The following is an 18,690-nucleotide window of genomic DNA, read 5'->3' on the forward strand; positions in this document are numbered from 1 at the left end:
AATAGACCTCTCTGTAAATTTTACTTAATAAGGTGATATACAAGAATGTTTGTACCCCAAAAATGTGCACAGATTTAAGTCTGCAGGTGGTCTAAAGGACTAAATTATTCAGTACTGGAAGCTTCTGAACTGTGAACAAAGAGCTTTTCAATGTTGCAAGCCTAAACCCAGCTTAGTGCTTCATTAGAAAGTTCTTAGGCCCCCACAGGAATCTTTCAGATTTAATTATGAGAATTTTTAAAAGCCTCTCTTTCCTCAGAATAGCGTATTAATCCTGTGTTTCCTGGGAAACATCCAAATTTTTTAAACCTCAGTAGATACCAGAGCATATTTGAGGTTTGCAACTGTACTTGAATGCAAATAACAGACTAGATCAAATGATTATTAATTAAAGCCAATACCAATTCTGAACTAAGAGAAAGAATAAAATAATTAAATAAAGGGCAATAATCACTTTAGAATCCTTACCAAAGTCATTGTCCTTTCCAAGGTCTCAGTTCCTTTATCTATAAAATAAGGGGGTTGAGCTACATGGCCTTCAAAGATCCCTACCAGCCCCAGAATTCTACATGGCTAGGTTGCATTAAACATTTTTAACAATCTTCCTGGGTATAACAAATTGCTACAAAAATGCATTCTCCACTAATAGGAATGGGAATAGTTATGGTATCTATAAAAAATCCAGATTACCAAAACAGGCCAGGGCACATATTTTCTGAATGAATTTTGACTAAATTCTGAAACGCAATGAGAATGGAAAGGTTATATTTCACTAATTCATTAATTCCTTTCAGCAAATGCTTATTAAGCACCTACTATTAGTGATGTACTATTCTAGGAGCCAGGAAATTTCACATTTATATAGCACTTTATTTAATATCTCCAAGAGGCAAATACTGCAAAATTTATTATCTTCATTTTATAAAGGAGAAAAGTATGTAAAAAGAGAAAAAGCTAAGAGAAGGGAAGAAACTTGTGGACAGACATCACGTGACTACTGTAATTTTGAAACCAAGTCTTTTGATTCAAAGGCCTGTGCTCTGAACTACTTGACGTTCCCTCTCCTTGAATCTACACAAATGATTTCACTGGTTTTGGGAGCTTCTCCCCAGATAGAGATCAGCAGCTCACTTGCAATTTATTGTCATAGAGATTTTCTGTATCGAGGCAAAGATGAGGTCACAAAGGAACTATTGTCACAGGAACAGGACATGTAAAAGGCTGGTGCAGAGACAATAAATTCTAATAATTTACTGAGTTAAGGATGGGAAGAATAGGAATTTCTGGCTTTTGGAGTTTAGGTAGAATAGGTAAAGTATTCTCATGATGTTATTCACTCAAAAGAGGACAGCACTCACTGATACTTTCTGTTGACTACTAGAAGAGGTATGAAATATGCCAGTTTATACTGAACAGATAAATGCTTACTTACCCTTGGGGGAGTCATTATCTCCTGGTGAAAGAGAATAAAAACAAGAAAAAGGCAATATCACAAGGGAACATGGAACATAAGCAAGCAGTTCATGAATGTTGATTTGAATATGGAAGTTTCTTTGGCCCCAATGTTATTTCTTTATTCACCAAAATTTTAAACTTTATCTTCTAGAGGCGGAAAAGGCAGAACTTCATGTTTAAGAAATATGAAACGCTGAGGGAAAAAACCCAGGCTCTTATATATAGATGACAACCTTTGTACAAAGATGCAGAGCCAAAGTGATAAAAAGTATTAAGAAAGCATTTCTTTCTGAATCAGAGAACAGGTTTATTTATGTGAAAGTGGGATGCTGAAGGCATTTCAGATTTATTGCTTTGTGTCAGGTACCCATGTACCTACCTTAGCTACTATAAATACATATTTATGCTTATGATCTACAGAATACTGACATTATAAGAAGTTGGGAAGCCTTTCCCAATCCCTCCTAATTTTACTGCTTTCCCTCTGTTAAGCAGTTTCTATTTATCTGGTATATAGCTTGATTGTACATGTTTGTTTCTTTGTGGTTTCTCCCCATTGGATTGTGAGATTTTTAAGGGAACAGACTATCTTTTGCCATTCTTTGTATCCCCAGAACTTAGCACAGTACCTGACAAATGGTGAGATCTTAAGAAATGTTTATTGACTAACTGACTGATTACTAGACAGCTAGGTGGTGCAGTGGATAAACAGTGGGCCTGGAGTCAGGAAGATCTGAGTTTAAATCTGATCTCAGACACTTAATAGCTGTGTGACCCAGGGCAAGTCATTTAACCTCATTCTTTCTCAGTTTCTTCAACTATGAAAATGGACATAATAATATCATCTGTCTCCCAGGTTCATTGTGAGGATCAAATGAGATAATATTTGTAAAATCCTTGGCACAGAGTGGCACTATGTCAATGCTTGTTCCCTTCTCTCTCTCTAGTATTATTATTATAACATGTTACATACACTTTAGAATTCACTGTAAATTTCATCTGCCATCATTGTTTGAGGAGGAATATCTGGAAGCAAACCCAGAAGAGATGCTTATGTTTAAGCCAGAATGTTTAATAATTGAAAAGCTGATGCTTTGATTCCAGTTCTGTGAATTGCCTTTGGGAAAATACAAATGGGGACAGATGCCTAGCTTACCTGCAGATTCAACATTTTCACAAGTTTCCTCTTCATTTGCTGGTTCTACTTCTTCCCGGTCATCTGTGTCTCCTCCTGATTCATCACTGTCTTCCACCCATTTCCCAGGCATCAGTCCTGCAGAGTCATAACTGTTGCACAATGGCCCCACAATATGAGAGATGAAAGATTCCTGAAGATTTGCCAACTGAGGAGCAGAACGGTCCATAAAAGGGCTTATGGGAAGCCCAAGGCTGGCCTCTTCATCACCCTAGAAATTAGAATACCTCATTACTCTTCTACAGGAAAACAGTTCAGTGAAAAGCGGCAATTAAAATGAAGTCAAGTCAATAAGTAAGAAATATTTCAATCATATTCTAAAGCTATGTATCTAAGTCAGCCCAAATTATTTTTTAAACCTGGTCCATTTTCAAAAGCATTATGGTAGAGTACTTAATTTTAGCTATTAATCTTTGATAATTGTAAATATTAATGATTTTTTATCATAGTGGAATAAAGCATAACTTTTCTGAATGAAATACAGGTGTGAAGTAGAATTGAAACAATGAAGTTCAGAATTTTATAATTGTGTTGAAACTAGATTAGGGAGGGAATAGATGGGAAGCAAGGAATAAATTAAAAGGTTATTGTAATAGTTCATGGATTAAGTGGTGGACTTATGAATTAGATTAATTAATGCAGAGGAGGCAGATGCAAGCAAGCTATATTGTGGAGGCTGAAGCAACAGGGGTTGACAATTGATTTGTTATGGGAATAAGGGAAAGGGATAATTTGTTGAAGTTGAAAACCTGAATGAATGGGTGATGTTCTCTACAGAAATAGGGAACTTAGGAGGAATGATGGCTTTTGAAGGAAAGACTGTAATTTCCATTTGGGACATTTTAAGTTTGAGATGATTACAGGAAACTCAGAAGGAAATGTCCAATAGCCAGTTGTTCATGTGGGCCTAAAGTTAAGAAGAGACTGGGACTGGCTATAAAGATATATAAATTGTTTACTTAGAGGTAATTGATGAACCCATGGGATTGGATGAGATCATTGAGAGAATATACAGGGGGAAAACAGAAGTCATCTCCAGACAGAATCTTGATATGCTCACATACAAGGGTGATTGGGGTGAGGGGAGAGATATGAATGATGATTCAACAAATGTGATTAGGAAGGAATTTGCCAGACAGAAGGAAGGAGAATTAGGAAAAAACAGGGTCATGGAAATAAACAAGTGGACTATATCTGGGTGGAGAATACTATCAACAGTTTAAAACTCTACAGAGAGGTGAAGAATGATGAGTACTAGTAACTCTAGACATATAATTTCATTTGAGGATTGTTCTCAGACATATGATAAAAATCAATTCCACCAACTCTTTTGCAACTCCAAGGAAAACTTATGAAATATATTTTTAGCTGCAACCTCTTTCTGGATTCTGGTTTCATTTATAGTCTAGGAGCAACAAGAAACAATTTCAGGGAAAACACGATCTTTTGATATTTCAGGACTCAGAATAATAATCAACAAGAAGACTACTGTGAAAATAATTTCAGTTCATATACCAATATTTATTGCAGAAGATAAGGAAGTAAAGAAGCTGTATAAAGAACTTGATATGATCATTCCAATTAAAGGGGGAAAAAATTAATACTTGGTGACTTCAGTGGAAAAGGGGACGTGGGGTAAATGGCCAAAACCAAGTTGGAAAATGGTTTAGCAATGAGAAATTTAAAAAATCAAAATCATGTAAATTATCAAGAAGTTATACATACATGCATGCATATTTATGTATGGATGTATGTATATACCCACAATACATACATATATGCATTTATATAACATACACATATATAATACATACATACACATCTATGCTAAATGTTTTATGTATGTGTGTATGTGAAAAATACTTTCTTTGCAAAGAGAAATGGAGACACTCAAAAAGGCAAACATTAAATAGCATCCTAAAAATTGAAATTGACTTTAACAGACTACAAACTGGTTACCAATCTTTTAGTCATTTCCAAAAGTGTAGTCTGTGTATAGTCAGTCCATTGTTAGGTCAAAGATCAAGATCAATAGCAAACTGGAAGAAATGATAAAAATGAGAAGGAATTATGGAATACAGTTTATAGAAGACTAATCTAACCTTTGTAAATGGATTGTTGATGGTGGAAAATGGGTAAAGGATAAAATAACAGATAACAAAATGATTATTATTATTTCCTAAACAGTTTAACTGATGAAAATCAATCACCTTAATAACATCGCCAAACAAAATAATGTGGCTTTCAAAACAAACACAGCTTAGCATATAAACTGTTTTGGAATATTATGAGAAGTATTGTCTCAAAAATATTATAGGTCATGGAGGAAAAAAATAAATTTATCAAGAAATCTTGGCAGGAGATTCTAATAAGTAAAATCAATGTAAGAGAATTTAATGATAAAACTGAAAGGGAAGCAGAAAACAAAGAATAGAGAAGACATGTAAAGATTTTTTTCCTTTTAAATAACAATTCACTTTCACTGTCATGGACATCAGAGAAATGACATCTGGACTCAACCCTATGGTCCCCAAAATTCTATATTAGGAACTAGATAAGGTATTGAATAAAATAATGATGGAAAGAGCTATTAGACTATCTTGGTAGATACAAAGGAGGCCCATTTTGACTGGGACGTAATTTGAGGGTTTAGAAATATTTCAAAGTGCCTAACAAAGGGGAGGATTCAAAAGGTCAGGAAAAACCTCAAATCTAATTGTTAAAAAATAAAAGACGAATAAGAGAATATTATTTTTTTTAATGTATAAACCTCTTTTTAATGTCAATAAAAGGTTTTTTTTAATATAAATACATGGAGGACATCCTTTTTGAAGGTATGTGAAGGAGGACTGGAGCAAAGATAATGAATTAAAGGCAGGCACCCAGAGGAACCCTCCAAATAACTTTAAAATCAAATTTTAAAGAGGAAGAGCCAACAAAAGGTCAGAGTGAGACTCTGTTTTGGCCTAAAACAACTTAGGAGGTCAGCAGAAGTCTGTAACATCAGAGTGGAGGTTAGGCCAGAGGGTGGCAACAACACCATCTGTGGGTCTTATAGGTAGCTGCAATAGTACCTGTAACAGCAGCAGCTTTGAGAGCTCTCAGCCAAGAAAGGGCAAGGGGGTAGGATGATTGGTCAGACACAGATGACAGGGGACCCTTTGCTGGCACTAGGTGTAGCTGTCACTGATTGGCAACTCTATTGCCCATACTCAATTATGGGTAACAGTTCCAAAAAAATAAGAGTGTTGGTGACCATTTACAAGGGAGCACAGACTCTAGCCCCAGTTTCAAAGCAGAGAGGAGCACTAGCACTTGTTACTCTTGGAGAGCAGGGGACCTGGTCACAGTTTCAGGCCAAGAGGAGTGCTATTACTTGTGGCTACAGGGAAGCAGAGTACAGACCAGGAGAACTGTGATCACACCTCAGCCATATCATACCACCTTGAAAGCACTGAAAACTTGCAGATCCCCCAGAACCACTTCTGAAAACAGCACATGAAAAAGTTTGAGGCAGTGCCTCCCCAACACAAGGTGAGCATAACACAACTTCAATATGACATGCCAAGTCAAACCTGACCACAAAAAGCTACTGTGTTGGAACAGAGAATACTAACACATGAACTCAGAAGAAGAAAAGAATGTGAAAACATATACAACCAAAGCCTCAAAATAAAATGATAATTGGATCCAAGCCCAACAAGAATTCCCACAAGAGTTAAAAGAAAAAGATAAGAGTGGTGGAAGAAAGACTGGGAAAAGAAATGAGAGTGATGCCCAAAAAATATATATTAAAAAGCCTGGTAAAAGAGGCACAAAAATATTGAAGAAAATAACACTTTAAAAAAAAAACCAGAATTTGCCAAATGATAAAAGAGGGAAGATAAGCAGAATAGGCCAAATGGAAAAAGAGGTATAAAAATTCACTGAGGAAAAAGCTCCTCAAAAAGCAGAATTGGCCAAATGGAAAAGGATATATAAAAGCTCACTTTCTTACATAATAGAGGCATGCAAGGGAGAATATTTACAGTGGAGTGGAAAATGGGGGTGGGTGGGTAATGCTTGAACCTCACTCCCATCAGAATTGGTTCATGGAGGGAAAAATACACATACACACACACACACATATACACACACACTCAGTTGGGTATAGAAATCTATTTTTACCAAATGGGGAAATAAAAGAGAATGGGAAAAGAGGAGGGGTGATAATAAAAGGGATAACAGATTAAGGGAGGCAATGATCAGAAGCACAACAGACTTTTGAGAAGGGATAAGATAAAAAGAGAAAGAGCACAATAAATGAAAGAAAATAGGATGAAGGGTAATACAGTAATTATAACTAAATGTTAATAGGATGAACTCACCCATAAAATGGAAGCAAATATCAGAATGGGTTAGAAACTAGAATCCAACAATATGCTGTTTGCAAAAGACACACTTGAAACAGAAAGACACACAGAGTTAAAATAAAATACTGGAGCTGAATCTCTTATGCTTCTGCTGAAGTAAAAAAGGCATGGGTAGCAGTCATGATTTGAGACAAAAGCAAAAATGGAAATAATAAAAAAGAGATAAGCAGGGAACCTATATTTTGCTTAAAGGAACCATAGACAATGACGTAATATCAAAAATGTTAGGAGTAAATTTCTCTGTTAAAAAGTTTATTTCTCAAATATATAGGGAACTGAGTCAAATTTATAAAAATAAGAGCTATTCCCCAGCTGACAAATGATCAAAAATATACGAGCAGGTCATTTTCAGGAGAAGAAAACAAAGCTATCTATGGTCATATGACAAATGCTCTAAATCACTAATGATTGAAAAAAAGAAAATTAAAACAATTCTGAAGTGACACCTCACATCTATCAGAAATGACAGATGCTAGAGGAGATGAGGGAAAATAGGTACATTAATGAACTGTTGGTAGAGTTGTGAATTTGTCTAATTATTCAGCAGAACAATTTGGAACTATGCACAAAAAGCTAGAAAACTGTACATACTCTTTGACCCAGCAGTACCACCATTAGGTCTATACCTCAAAGAAATCAAAGAAAAAGGAAAATCACCTATATGTACAAAAATAGTTATAGTGGATCTTTTTGTACTAGTAAAGATTTGAAAATTGAGGAGACGCTCATTAATTTGGGAATGGCTGAACAATTTGTGGCATAATGGAGTAATATTGTGCAATCAGAAATTAATAGGGATGAGGTTTCAGAAAAAAATGGCAACACATAAACTGACACAAAGTGAAGAGACAACTGCGAGATCATCATGTATAGCAATAGCAATTTTGTTATGATGATCAACTGTGAAAGACTTGGCTACTATGACCAATATAATGACCCAAGAAGTTTCAAAGGGTCATGATAAAAAATGCTATCCACCTCCACAGAGAGAACTGATGAACTCTGAATGAAAATTGAAGTATAATTATCTTGTTTCCTTTGTTTTTCTTGTTTTTTTGTGACATGGCTAATTTAGAAATGTGTTTTGCATGAAAATGAAAGAAATAAATGATTGAAAAAAAGCATGCATGTTAATGTGAACAGGCAGATTTTCAAAAATAATCTTCTACATCTTTATCATGACAAATATGATTGAAAAGTACAAACCCCCATTATGCTTATTGTTGTTAAGTAGAAAAACAAAACAAAATACTATTTGCTGTGGCAAAATAAAAATGCCAACTTTAAGAATTTCTGTCAGCAAAGTTCCCTTAAGGCTTATGTCAAAATCAAACAAAATTCCTTAATATGTAGAAACAGGGATAACTTTGTTAGCCAACTCAATATTATTATCAAACAAGGTACACAATAGGGAAACATGTTGTAGTTAAAACTGTTTGCCACTGTCATATAAGACATCCAGAACAGGTTCCAAATTTAAGGGACATTACAGCAGATCATGAGATCTTTCAGTTTTCAAATGTGTGACAGTTTTTGGATGGTATCATGCTGACTACATCAAGTGCTGCAATGTATCAGAGCTTCCTGAATTAAAGCCATAATTATTCACAGCAGAAATTCAACAGGATGAAGGATGCCTGTTGTCTGGACTATGATGGACAAGCCATAGAGTAGCTATACTAGAACACATATTTAGGACATACAATTGAGCCAATAATTGACTAGGAATAGAAAAGTAGAATGTGTTGCCTTTGGGAAATTACATCTCACTTTTTTTTTTAAATCCAAAGCTTCTCTTTGAAACACAGGCCAGACTTTCAACATTAATATATTTCTTCTTCTGCTGTATGGCTCTCAGTTATGGAACACTGCAATAGTTGTAAAATTAAAACTGAGGGTCACCTAAAGAATAATGTAAAAGTGCAACAGTGGACATGGATAAGGTACAATACATTACCAATCAAGAAGACTGGCATAAAATAGGTCATCACAAAAGGTAGGCCTAAAAAAAGAAAGTGGTCCAGTAAAAAAGGAAGTGAGGTATTACTCATAGATAGCTCACATGCTTTATTGGCAACCATAGGCTAGAGCAAGAACTAAGTCCCTAGTACTTTGGGTTGCCTCCCAGTGGTAAGATTTATGGGACGCTATGGAGTAGATTCACCTTGGATGATAACTAGAGGATATTCACACAGAATCACAGGATCACAGATTTATAGCCTGAAGAGAGCTCAGATGCCATCTAATCTACCCCACTCATTTTACAAATAAGGAAAATGACACCCAGAGAGAACTTGTCTAAGTCCAAAAATGTCAAAACTGGCTGAGGAAGGATTTTAACCTAAGTCATCTGACTCTAACTCTATTGCTCTGTCTACTGAGCCCCTCCATCTCCTCAATGAACTTACTGATCTATCAAACTATAGACCCTTGAGAAGAGAGGATTTTTCAAACTGTCTTTGTATACCAAGCACGTAGCCCAGTGCCAAAAACATAGTATGCATTTACTTTAATAAATGCCTATTGAATAAATAATTGAGAGATACTTTGTTGATTTTGAAAGATATGTATAAAATAATTCTGATATTCCTTCCTTTGATCCAAACACTCCTTATCATTTAGAACATGAGGTCAGGGTTATAATTTTTTTCCAATTTTTTTTTTTTGAGAAAGCAGTGAATCAATAGATTTGCTCTACTCTCAGAACAAGGAAAAACACACTATCTCTCCATGGGTTTCCAACAGCAATTTCTGTCTCCTTATAGAAATGGACTAAAAAGAAGAAAGAAGTAAGAGAGAAGTCAGATTCATTGAAAATACATCTGTATAAGTCCTCAGATTAATCTATAATTATGAAGACATAAAGAACTTTAGAAATTTCTGGTTTTGAACCAAAAGTATTGAAATATTCAGTGAAAAATGAGTTATAAATACTTAAAACATGTCCTTCATAATCAGTTGTCAATTGTCAATGCTACTAATATGCAGGAGATGAAACTGTGAAAGAGGGAAGTCAGGACAGTTAACAAAAGTATCGCATATTGTTAAGTAATGCCAAAGTTCAATGTTAGAGTAGCTAATGGCAATATTTATCATGGTTGATTACCTGTTCATAAAACTCATTGACAATACCATCTGTCCACTGTAAATGAAGTTCTTTACATTTAGCTGGTCCATTGATGTCAGCCAACTTTATGCACATTTGACAAACCAATAAACGATCATTTTCATTAGTCCAATCTATGCCAACATCATCATTCACCTGTATAAGAGACAAAGAGAAAATTTGTTTTGACTCAGTAAAACAATATTAAACAACATTCTAGAACAGAACAACAGATGGTGAGCATCTCTATCTGCAGATCAGTCATTCTCTATCATGCAATGGCTCAGCAAATTTACTAAAAGATCCCTTGATTTCATGGATTTGAGGGCTCTCTCCACAACTTCCTAGAGAACTTTGTGTTTGACTACCATAAAGGAAAAAAAAATTTTTCTGGTAACCATATTCTGGTAGTGAGACTCTAAACTTAGTAAGATTAGTACTTGGAGCACATATAGACAGTACATCTCCAAGCTTATGCTTAAAGACTTTCCAGTTTGGTAACATTTGTAAGCCAATGCTTTAGAGGGTTTGCATATGAAAATCCATGGTCATTTCCATAACATGTTAAAGCAATGAAGCAAGGCATTAGTGCAAGCAGATTATTTAAAATACCTTTAGTTGTTTGCTCAATTATGAATATAATAGAAAAAATCTAAAGGATAAAAAATAATGAACAATTGATCAAATATGGTTAATTAATGAATTATGTTGAAATACCCCAAGCATTATTTCAAAGTAATTGTTACACTTTATTCAGAACTTTTAGAAGGGAAAGTAGATAAATTATGTAAAGTTTTTGAGTTAACATTTGGGACCTTTGTATTAGATCCAGCAAAGTTTATCTTTGGTCTTTGAGCATGTTTGAATAGCAAATATTTTAATAGATATTTAAAATAGGTTAAAATGTCAAATTAAAACAAGTAAGCCAAAGGAAACCACATGGAAATATTTCTTATGGAATTAGAGAACACAATGCAATTCATGTAAGGAGTCAAGTATAATATTTACATAGTCAGTACTACAGCATCTCAATTATTCTTAGCTTCTCTATTTGGAATGTCTGTGTATTACTCTACTTTCACAAACAACACACAGGTATTAGTAATTAAATGTACTTCTTTTCTGACAGCTTTCAATCTGACCACAAAATGAAGACTGGTACAATTCTAGTTACCTTGGCATTGAATTTGGCTACAAAATCAAAATGTTTCTTCAGGTCAGTGGCCAAAATTGCTTCAATGACAAGGAAACGGAAATGCTTAAATTCCACATGGTCAAGGTTGACTAAGAAGTTATACTCTGGCTGGGACATGAAGAGATTCCACGCAGCAGCTGCATGATGATTCTCTAAAACTGAACGGTCATTATATAGAACTGCCTAGAATACAAAAAAAAAAAGAGTTAGAGAGTGTAGTTCTCAGTTGAATAATATTAAGTGGCTATTGAATGGTATTAAAATTATGTAATTTACAGTGATTTCAGAAATGGTTTGTTTTCTCATAAACAAATGTTTATAATTGATAGAACATAGTAAATAGCCTATTATGAAATTCTTACTAAATTATTAATTCTTAATGTTGACCTAGTACCTTCCTTCATCCCTATTCCCTATGTAAAATTTTAATTTCAAGTAAAATATGGAGGGAAATGGTATTAGGCCCCCTTTTGTGGACTATGTCTATAACTTTCCCAGCACTTGGTTTTCCAAACAGACTTTCAAGAATCCCATGACACTTCAGGTTGCAAGAAGGATCTACTGGGGAAGAAAATTATCATTGTGTAGAAGAAGTGAAATGTTTTGATCAACTTTGGCTAGGCTTCAAAGTATTATATTGATGAGTTTTGTTTTTATGTCACTGTCATGTCTGGCTATACCTATTTCCTACAAATTCTCCCTTGAAATAAAAAAAAAAGTATGAAAATTGCCCAGCAGTTTTTCTACATACAATATTCTGGACCATTTTTTCTGCCCCCATCTCTTTTTTCTCTTTTAATGGACCAAGATTCATCATTCCATGTACTGAGGATTCAACATTGCTTTAATATTCTCTTCATTTATAATACTGTATCCACTGTATGTATTTTTCCTAACTTTGATTACCTCCCTCTAAGTAATTTCATAAAGTTTTGCTACGTTTCTTTGAATTTTTATTTTTATCAATTTTATAGCACAATAATATTACATTCATACAGTTTGTTCAGCTATTTTATAATAAATGACTCCTCAACTTGTTTCCAGTTTTAAGCTACTACAAGTAGTATATAGGGTTAGGGATTAGACCTGTGATTTCATTTATATAGGAATTCCTGGATGAGCATACTCTCTACCAGTATAGGTTAATTGATACCTTCTCTGAAATTTAAAGTATTAAATAATTATCTAAGACACTTAGCAGTTAAGTGAATTGTCTATAGTCATACAGCCTTGATGTGTTATGGGCAAGATTTAAAACCAGGTTTTTCTGGCTGTAAGGACAATAATCTATTATTCCTTCTGCTTTTGTTTTTGGTATATAAAGGGGAAGGCATCAATAACTACCTATTTGTACCTATCTATAAAAAATCTGTATGAACAGTCATCTATGTACAATTCAAAGGTATTCTCTATAACGAGATTAGTAGGAAACAAGCAGCCTTTCATTCATGATGTTCAACAATGGAATATATCTTTACCACTTCAAAAGTAATTGAAAGATTTTGAGAATATAAGATCCCATTGTGTTCATTCTTTGTTGATTACGAAAAAGCGATTTGATATGCTACAACCATACACTGCCCTACATATTGTTAAAATAAAGTGTCTCCCATTCATGTATCAAAATTATTCCTTAAAAATACAACAGAAAGACTCTGATTTAGTAACCATATGATTTTAAACGTGGGACAAGTCACAAAATAGAGATTTTATGCCCACTAAAAGTGATTGCTACCATAACCAAGAAGATCTAGCACTAAGTCCATGTGGAAGAGAGATTCTCTGTGTATGGTGAAGTCCTCACAATACTTATCTTTGTGGATAATGTGCTGATTGCATCAATCCCTGGGACAATGCAGAGTCTCCAATGTGAGATCTGTAATCATTCATATGTTTAGCTTGGTAATCCACACAAGAAAGTCAAAGTAGATAAAGACTTTTTACTGTCCAGATCACAATATGTACTTAAATGGGCACCCTATAGATATCTATCAGTATGTACACATACAAGACAGATAGTAGAGAAGGATGGTAAATTGGGCCCAGAATCAGAGAAAGGATGGACTAGAATGCCTTTGGGAAACTACAAAGTTCTTTTAATGAACTCTACCTTCCCATGAAAATGAAGGACCTTCTTCTTAATAACAGCATTCTTCTGGTGTTAGTATATGACATTGAGACATGAACTATAACAAGCACCAATGAATTAAAAATTAATACCATATAGAAGGCAATGGAGAGGTGGTAGAATGGATAAGGGTAGAATGAGACATATAAATGAGGAAGTCCAAAGAACAGGAATAAAAGGCATCATCAAGGAATTATTAAAAAAAAACAAAGAAAAGCCGGTTTCATGGTGAACATGAGAGATGACACAATGGCAGAAAATTTACTTCATTGTTACCCCAATGATGTTGGGAAAACATGATGAAGGCCCACAGCAGGATGGGTGTACCCTCTGTAGTGAATTAAAAGAGGACATGGACAAGAGTGACACAGGATAAGTCTGAATCTGAGTCATTTAGAAGGGACTCTAAAATAACGACATCACAGATCCATTTGAGGGTTACATTGAATTCTTTATATGCTTCAGATGATTTTCACTAAACTTTCATAAATATGAGAAAGGAGTAACAAAATTATAGATATTGAGATGGAGGGAACCTTAGAAGTCATGAAGATCAACCTCTTCATTTTATATATGAAGAAAATCAAACCTAAAGAGACATGAAAAGACTTTCCCAGGGTCAACAGCTAAGTGTCTAAGATGCAATTAGAAACTGAGTTTTCCTGAGTTCAAGTCCAAGGCTCTATTTACTACAACTTTTGACAATTACTGATATTCTTGTTTGCCTTTTGAAGTTATTACTACAATTTGGCTTTTTATTTTTTATTCCTTCTCCTCCCTGAGAGACCTTAAAAAGTCATTCTTCAATGCTTTCAAAATTATATTGCCTAAGCAAGAATTTCCTTAACATGTACATGGTTTGGGCCAGTAATTCTCAAATCCACCCCATTTGTACTCCTTCAGGTAGTACTTTAGGACCTGAAGGTTTAGGGTACAAATGAAGTGATTTCTCCATTGTCAATAATGAAAACAGTATTTTGTAGAAATGTTGACAAATTTTTTTTGTGTTATGTATATTTATTGTCCTTCAAGTTTTACCCATGAAAGTTCTTGGGTTGTTATAGCTTATTTCTGCTCTGAATACTTGTTTTCACATGCAGTACTACTCATTATCTTAAAAGGTCATATGCTTATTATGTTCTGCCATCCTCCACCACAACATTTTACAAATTAGTTTATATTCTAAGCCAGAGTTGTTCTTGGCTGCTCTCTCTTTTTCAGCTTGGCAAGGATCAAGTGCTTTCCGACCAACATAATTTCTGAGATCTTATGGTTTCCTTGTTGTGGCAACTGTTTTAAATCAGTTCAATTTCACAAGGAAATGATGATAGTCAAGGTCAAAATTTATGTCACTTCCCATTTCCCATTTTTTAGGCATCAGATCCTTGTTTGACTAGGTCAGGCTGAAACTGATGCCATTTTCAGTCTTCTCAAATTCAGGCTTTCTTCTAATTTCATATTTATTATGACCTCTGTTCTAATTAGTTGATTGTCTAGATGACTACACAGAGCGAGCCAAATTTAATATGATTTCCACAATAAAAACTAGTTGCTTCACATTTATTTGGATTATGTGAATTTATCTTTGTTTGCGTGATAGTGTTTGTTATTTGCTGTATCTTTTGACTCTCAACACTATAAGGCTCCTGAGGAGTCCATAAATCTTTACATTCTTTCATTTCTTAAATCTGAGTCATAATTTCCAACATGTTTTTTGCTACTGTCCTGTGTCTACATTTGCATTAAAGTCACTGACTTTAAAATATCTGCAGTCTTGGTTTGGAGGCTTTTCTTAAGGCTTTCATAGTAGTTCTTAAATCTTTACCTTTTACAATATTTTCATTGCCTTTGAATTCATGGTATAAGAGACTACTATTTCCTCTGTCACTCAGTGAAGAGCACTTGAGAGAGACATTCTTTCATTAGGTGCAACTTCCTTATGTCTTCTGATTTTCTTATGCACCTAGTTCTTATATTAAAAGGACCTAGTCACTTCCACACCCCAATTAGGTATCCACATAGAACTGATTGGTTTACTGAAGAAGTCATTGTAGTTATTCTTTTACATTATCACATACTTCCAGAAACCCTGAGGGTCTTACCCTCCTGGATTGATTTCTTTTTCTTTTTTTAAAAATTTATTTTTTTTTTAGTTTTCAATATTCACTTCCACAAGATTTTGAGTTCCAAATTTTCCCCCCATCCATCCTTCCCCCCTCCCCAAGATGGCATACATTCGGTATACCCATTCCCCTAATCTGCCCTCCCTTCTATCTCTCTACCCCCTTCTCTTATCCCCTTCTTCTATTTTCTCTTGTCCCCTTTCCCCCCAATATTCCTGAAGGGTAAGAGGTTTCCATAACCAATTGAATGTTATTCCCTCCTTAAGCCAAATAAGATGAGAATAAGATTCACCCATTCCCTCTCACCTTCCCCCATTTCCCCTCCACTGTAAAAGCCTTTTCTTGTCTTTTCCATGTGAGATAATTTACCCCATTCTACCTCTTCCTTTCTCCTTCTCCCAGTATAATCCTCTCTCACCCCTTAATTTTATTCTCCAGATATGACCCCTTCATCTTCAACTCACCCTGAGCCATCTATCTATCTATCTATCTATCTATCTATCTATCTATCTATCTATCTATCTATCCATACCTACTATATTTTTTTTCCTTCAACTACACTAATACTGACAAAGGTCTTATGAGTTATAAATATCATCTTTCCATGCAGGAATGCAAACAGTTCAACCTTAATAAATCTCTTATATCTCTTTCCTGTTTAACTCTTCATGTTCCACTTGAGTCTTGTATTTGAAAGCCAAATTTTCTATTCAGCTCTGGTCTTTTCATCAAAAATGCTTGAAAGTCCTCTATTTCACTGAATAACCACTTTCCCCCCTGAAGAATTATACTCAGTTTTGCTGGGTGGGTGATTCTTGGTTGTAATCCTCTCTCCTTTGCCCTCTGGCATATCATATTCCATGCCCTGTGGTCCTTTAAGGTAGAAGCTGCTAAACCTAAATGTTATCCTGATTATGTTTCCACAATACTTGAATTTTTTCTTTCTGGCTGCTTGCAATATTTTCTCCTTGACCCGGCAACTCTGGAATTTGGCTACAATATTCCTAGGAGTTTTCCTTTAGGTGTCTCTTTCAGGAGGTGATTGGTGGATTCTCTCAATTTCTATTTTGCCCTCTGATTCTAAAATATCAGGTCAGTTTTCCTTGGTAATTTCTTGAAAGATGATGTCTAGGCTCTTTTTTTGATTTTGGTTTTCAGATAGTCCAATAATTTTTAAATTGTCTCTCCTGGATCTATTTTCCAGGTCAATTGTTTTTCCAATGAGGTATTTCACATTGTTTTCTATTTTTTCATTCTTTTGGATTAGTTTTATAGTGCCTTGATTTATCATAAAGTCACTAGCTTACAACTGTTCCATTCTAATTTTTAAGAAAGTATTTTCTTCAGTAATCTTTTGGACTTCCTTTTCTATTTGGCCAATTTTGCTTTTTTAGGGCATTCTTTTCTTCATTGACTTTTTGAATCTCTTTTGCCATTTAGGCTAGGCTATTTTTTAAGGTGTTATTTTCTTCAGTATTTTTTTTGGGGGGGTCTCCTTTAGCAACCTGTTGACTTGTTTTTCATGATTTTCTTGCATCATTTTCATTTCTATTCCCAGTTTTTCCTCTACTTCTCTTACTTGTTTCTCAAAATCCTTTTTGAGCTCTTCCATGGCCTGAGATTGATTCATATTTTTCTTGGAGGCTTCGGATGTGGGAGCTTTGACTTTGTTGTCTTCTTCTGGTTGTATGTTTTGATCTTCTTTGTTACCAAAGAAAGATTCTATGGTCTGACACTTCTTGAGAGGTTTGCTCATGATCCCAGCTGATTACTTGAGTTTTAAACTCTTTTTTAAGGTAAGAGTCTGCTTCCAGTGTGGAGAATGTACAAGTGCAAGGTGTTTACTCCTTTCCTGGCCTTTGCTGTGGTCTATGAGTGACCACAAGCACACTTTTCTGCCTTGGAACTGGGAGGAGGATTCTCTCTTCACTACAAGCTCCACCAGGCCAGCATTCCACCTTACCCCAGGATCGCCACCCAGAACTGTGACCCAGATCTAAGCATGGCCAAAGCAAGAGAATCCTGCACCAGTAGAGAGAACCCTGCAATCCCCCTCTGGTCAGCCACTCGATTCTCCCTCAGTCTGTGGGCCAGAAGCTCCAGAAGCAGCCACCACCTCGGGCCAAGCTCAGGGATTAGGGTTGGGACTGTGCTTCTCTCTCTCACTGCAGACACATACTTTTCCCACTGACTTTCTAAGTTGTCTTTGGTGCTCATGGGTTGAGAAGTTTGAAAACTCCACTGTTGCAGGCAATTCAGTCCTCTGAGGCCTCCTCTGGGTTCACTGAGGCCTGGCTTGCCTGCATGCTCATGACAAACTGTGCTTCTCTCAGCCTGGTACAACATACCTTTCCAATCAACCATCCAGTCTGTCTTGGGTTGCAAATTTGTTTCACTGTCTCGCCTTAATCACTAAATGAGGCATTGCCTCAGTCAAACTGAGACCCCTTAACTTAAAAAAGCCAAGGTCTCCCTCTGAATCCAGGGCCATCTCCAGTCCTCCTGATCTATACCTTACCATAGGATCCACAGGCTTAAAAAGGAGAAAGTAAGGCTGGTGACTTTGCAAAGCCCTCCCTCACTTAAATCCAATTTACTTGCATGTCATGGCAATACCTCCCTGACGTCATGGTCCTCTTCAAGAATAACACCCTACTGCCTTTTATAGAATGGCAGAATATAACTAGAAGACATTTTAAAATTCAGTGAGAGAAGATTTCAACTGTTCAGGCATCAGATGAAGATTTCTCTCTTGCATAAGCGGAGAAGTTTTCAGCTTTCCTTGCTAATAAGTTCATGCTTCAGATGGTAAAGAGGTAAGTAGAAATATTTCAGACTGCATTCTGACACAAAGGAAATGGTGTAGCTGGGTGGATAGAATGCTGGACTTGAAATCAGAAGACTTGAGTTCAAATTTGAAATTAGACACTTAGTAGCTGTATGACCCTAGGAAAATCACTGCACCTCTCTCAGCTTCTGTTTCCTTGTCTGCAAAATGAGGATAACAACATATCTACCTTGTGAGGTTTGTTGTGAGTACCAAATAAGATAATATAGGTAAAATGCTTTGCAAATC

At 35.4% G+C, this 18,690-nt stretch overlaps 1 protein-coding gene across 2 annotated transcripts in view; it reads right to left on the reverse strand.

Annotated features, from left to right (window-relative positions):
* PDE3A (phosphodiesterase 3A) overlaps positions 1-18,690 on the reverse strand; it is a 382,388-nt gene that overhangs the window by 11,314 nt on the left and 352,384 nt on the right. The window contains exons 13-16 of one of the 2 annotated variants that reach the window (XM_078155239.1): positions 11,343-11,546; positions 10,169-10,324; positions 2,612-2,861; positions 1,410-1,453 (exon numbers count right to left, since the gene is read on the reverse strand). In XM_078155239.1, coding sequence (XP_078011365.1) covers positions 1,425-1,453; positions 2,612-2,861; positions 10,169-10,324; positions 11,343-11,546 — 639 coding nt within the window. In that variant the 3' untranslated portion in view covers positions 1,410-1,424. Of the gene's footprint in view, positions 1-1,409; positions 1,454-2,611; positions 2,862-10,168; positions 10,325-11,342; positions 11,547-18,690 lie in introns of those variants that run through there. The other variant, XM_020994229.2, reaches the window with a different exon arrangement.

Source organism: Phascolarctos cinereus, unplaced genomic scaffold (assembly GCF_003287225.1).
Source record: "Phascolarctos cinereus isolate Bilbo 61053 unplaced genomic scaffold, phaCin_HiC Scaffold_1;HRSCAF=81, whole genome shotgun sequence".
Classification (NCBI taxonomy): domain Eukaryota; kingdom Metazoa; phylum Chordata; class Mammalia; order Diprotodontia; family Phascolarctidae; genus Phascolarctos; species Phascolarctos cinereus.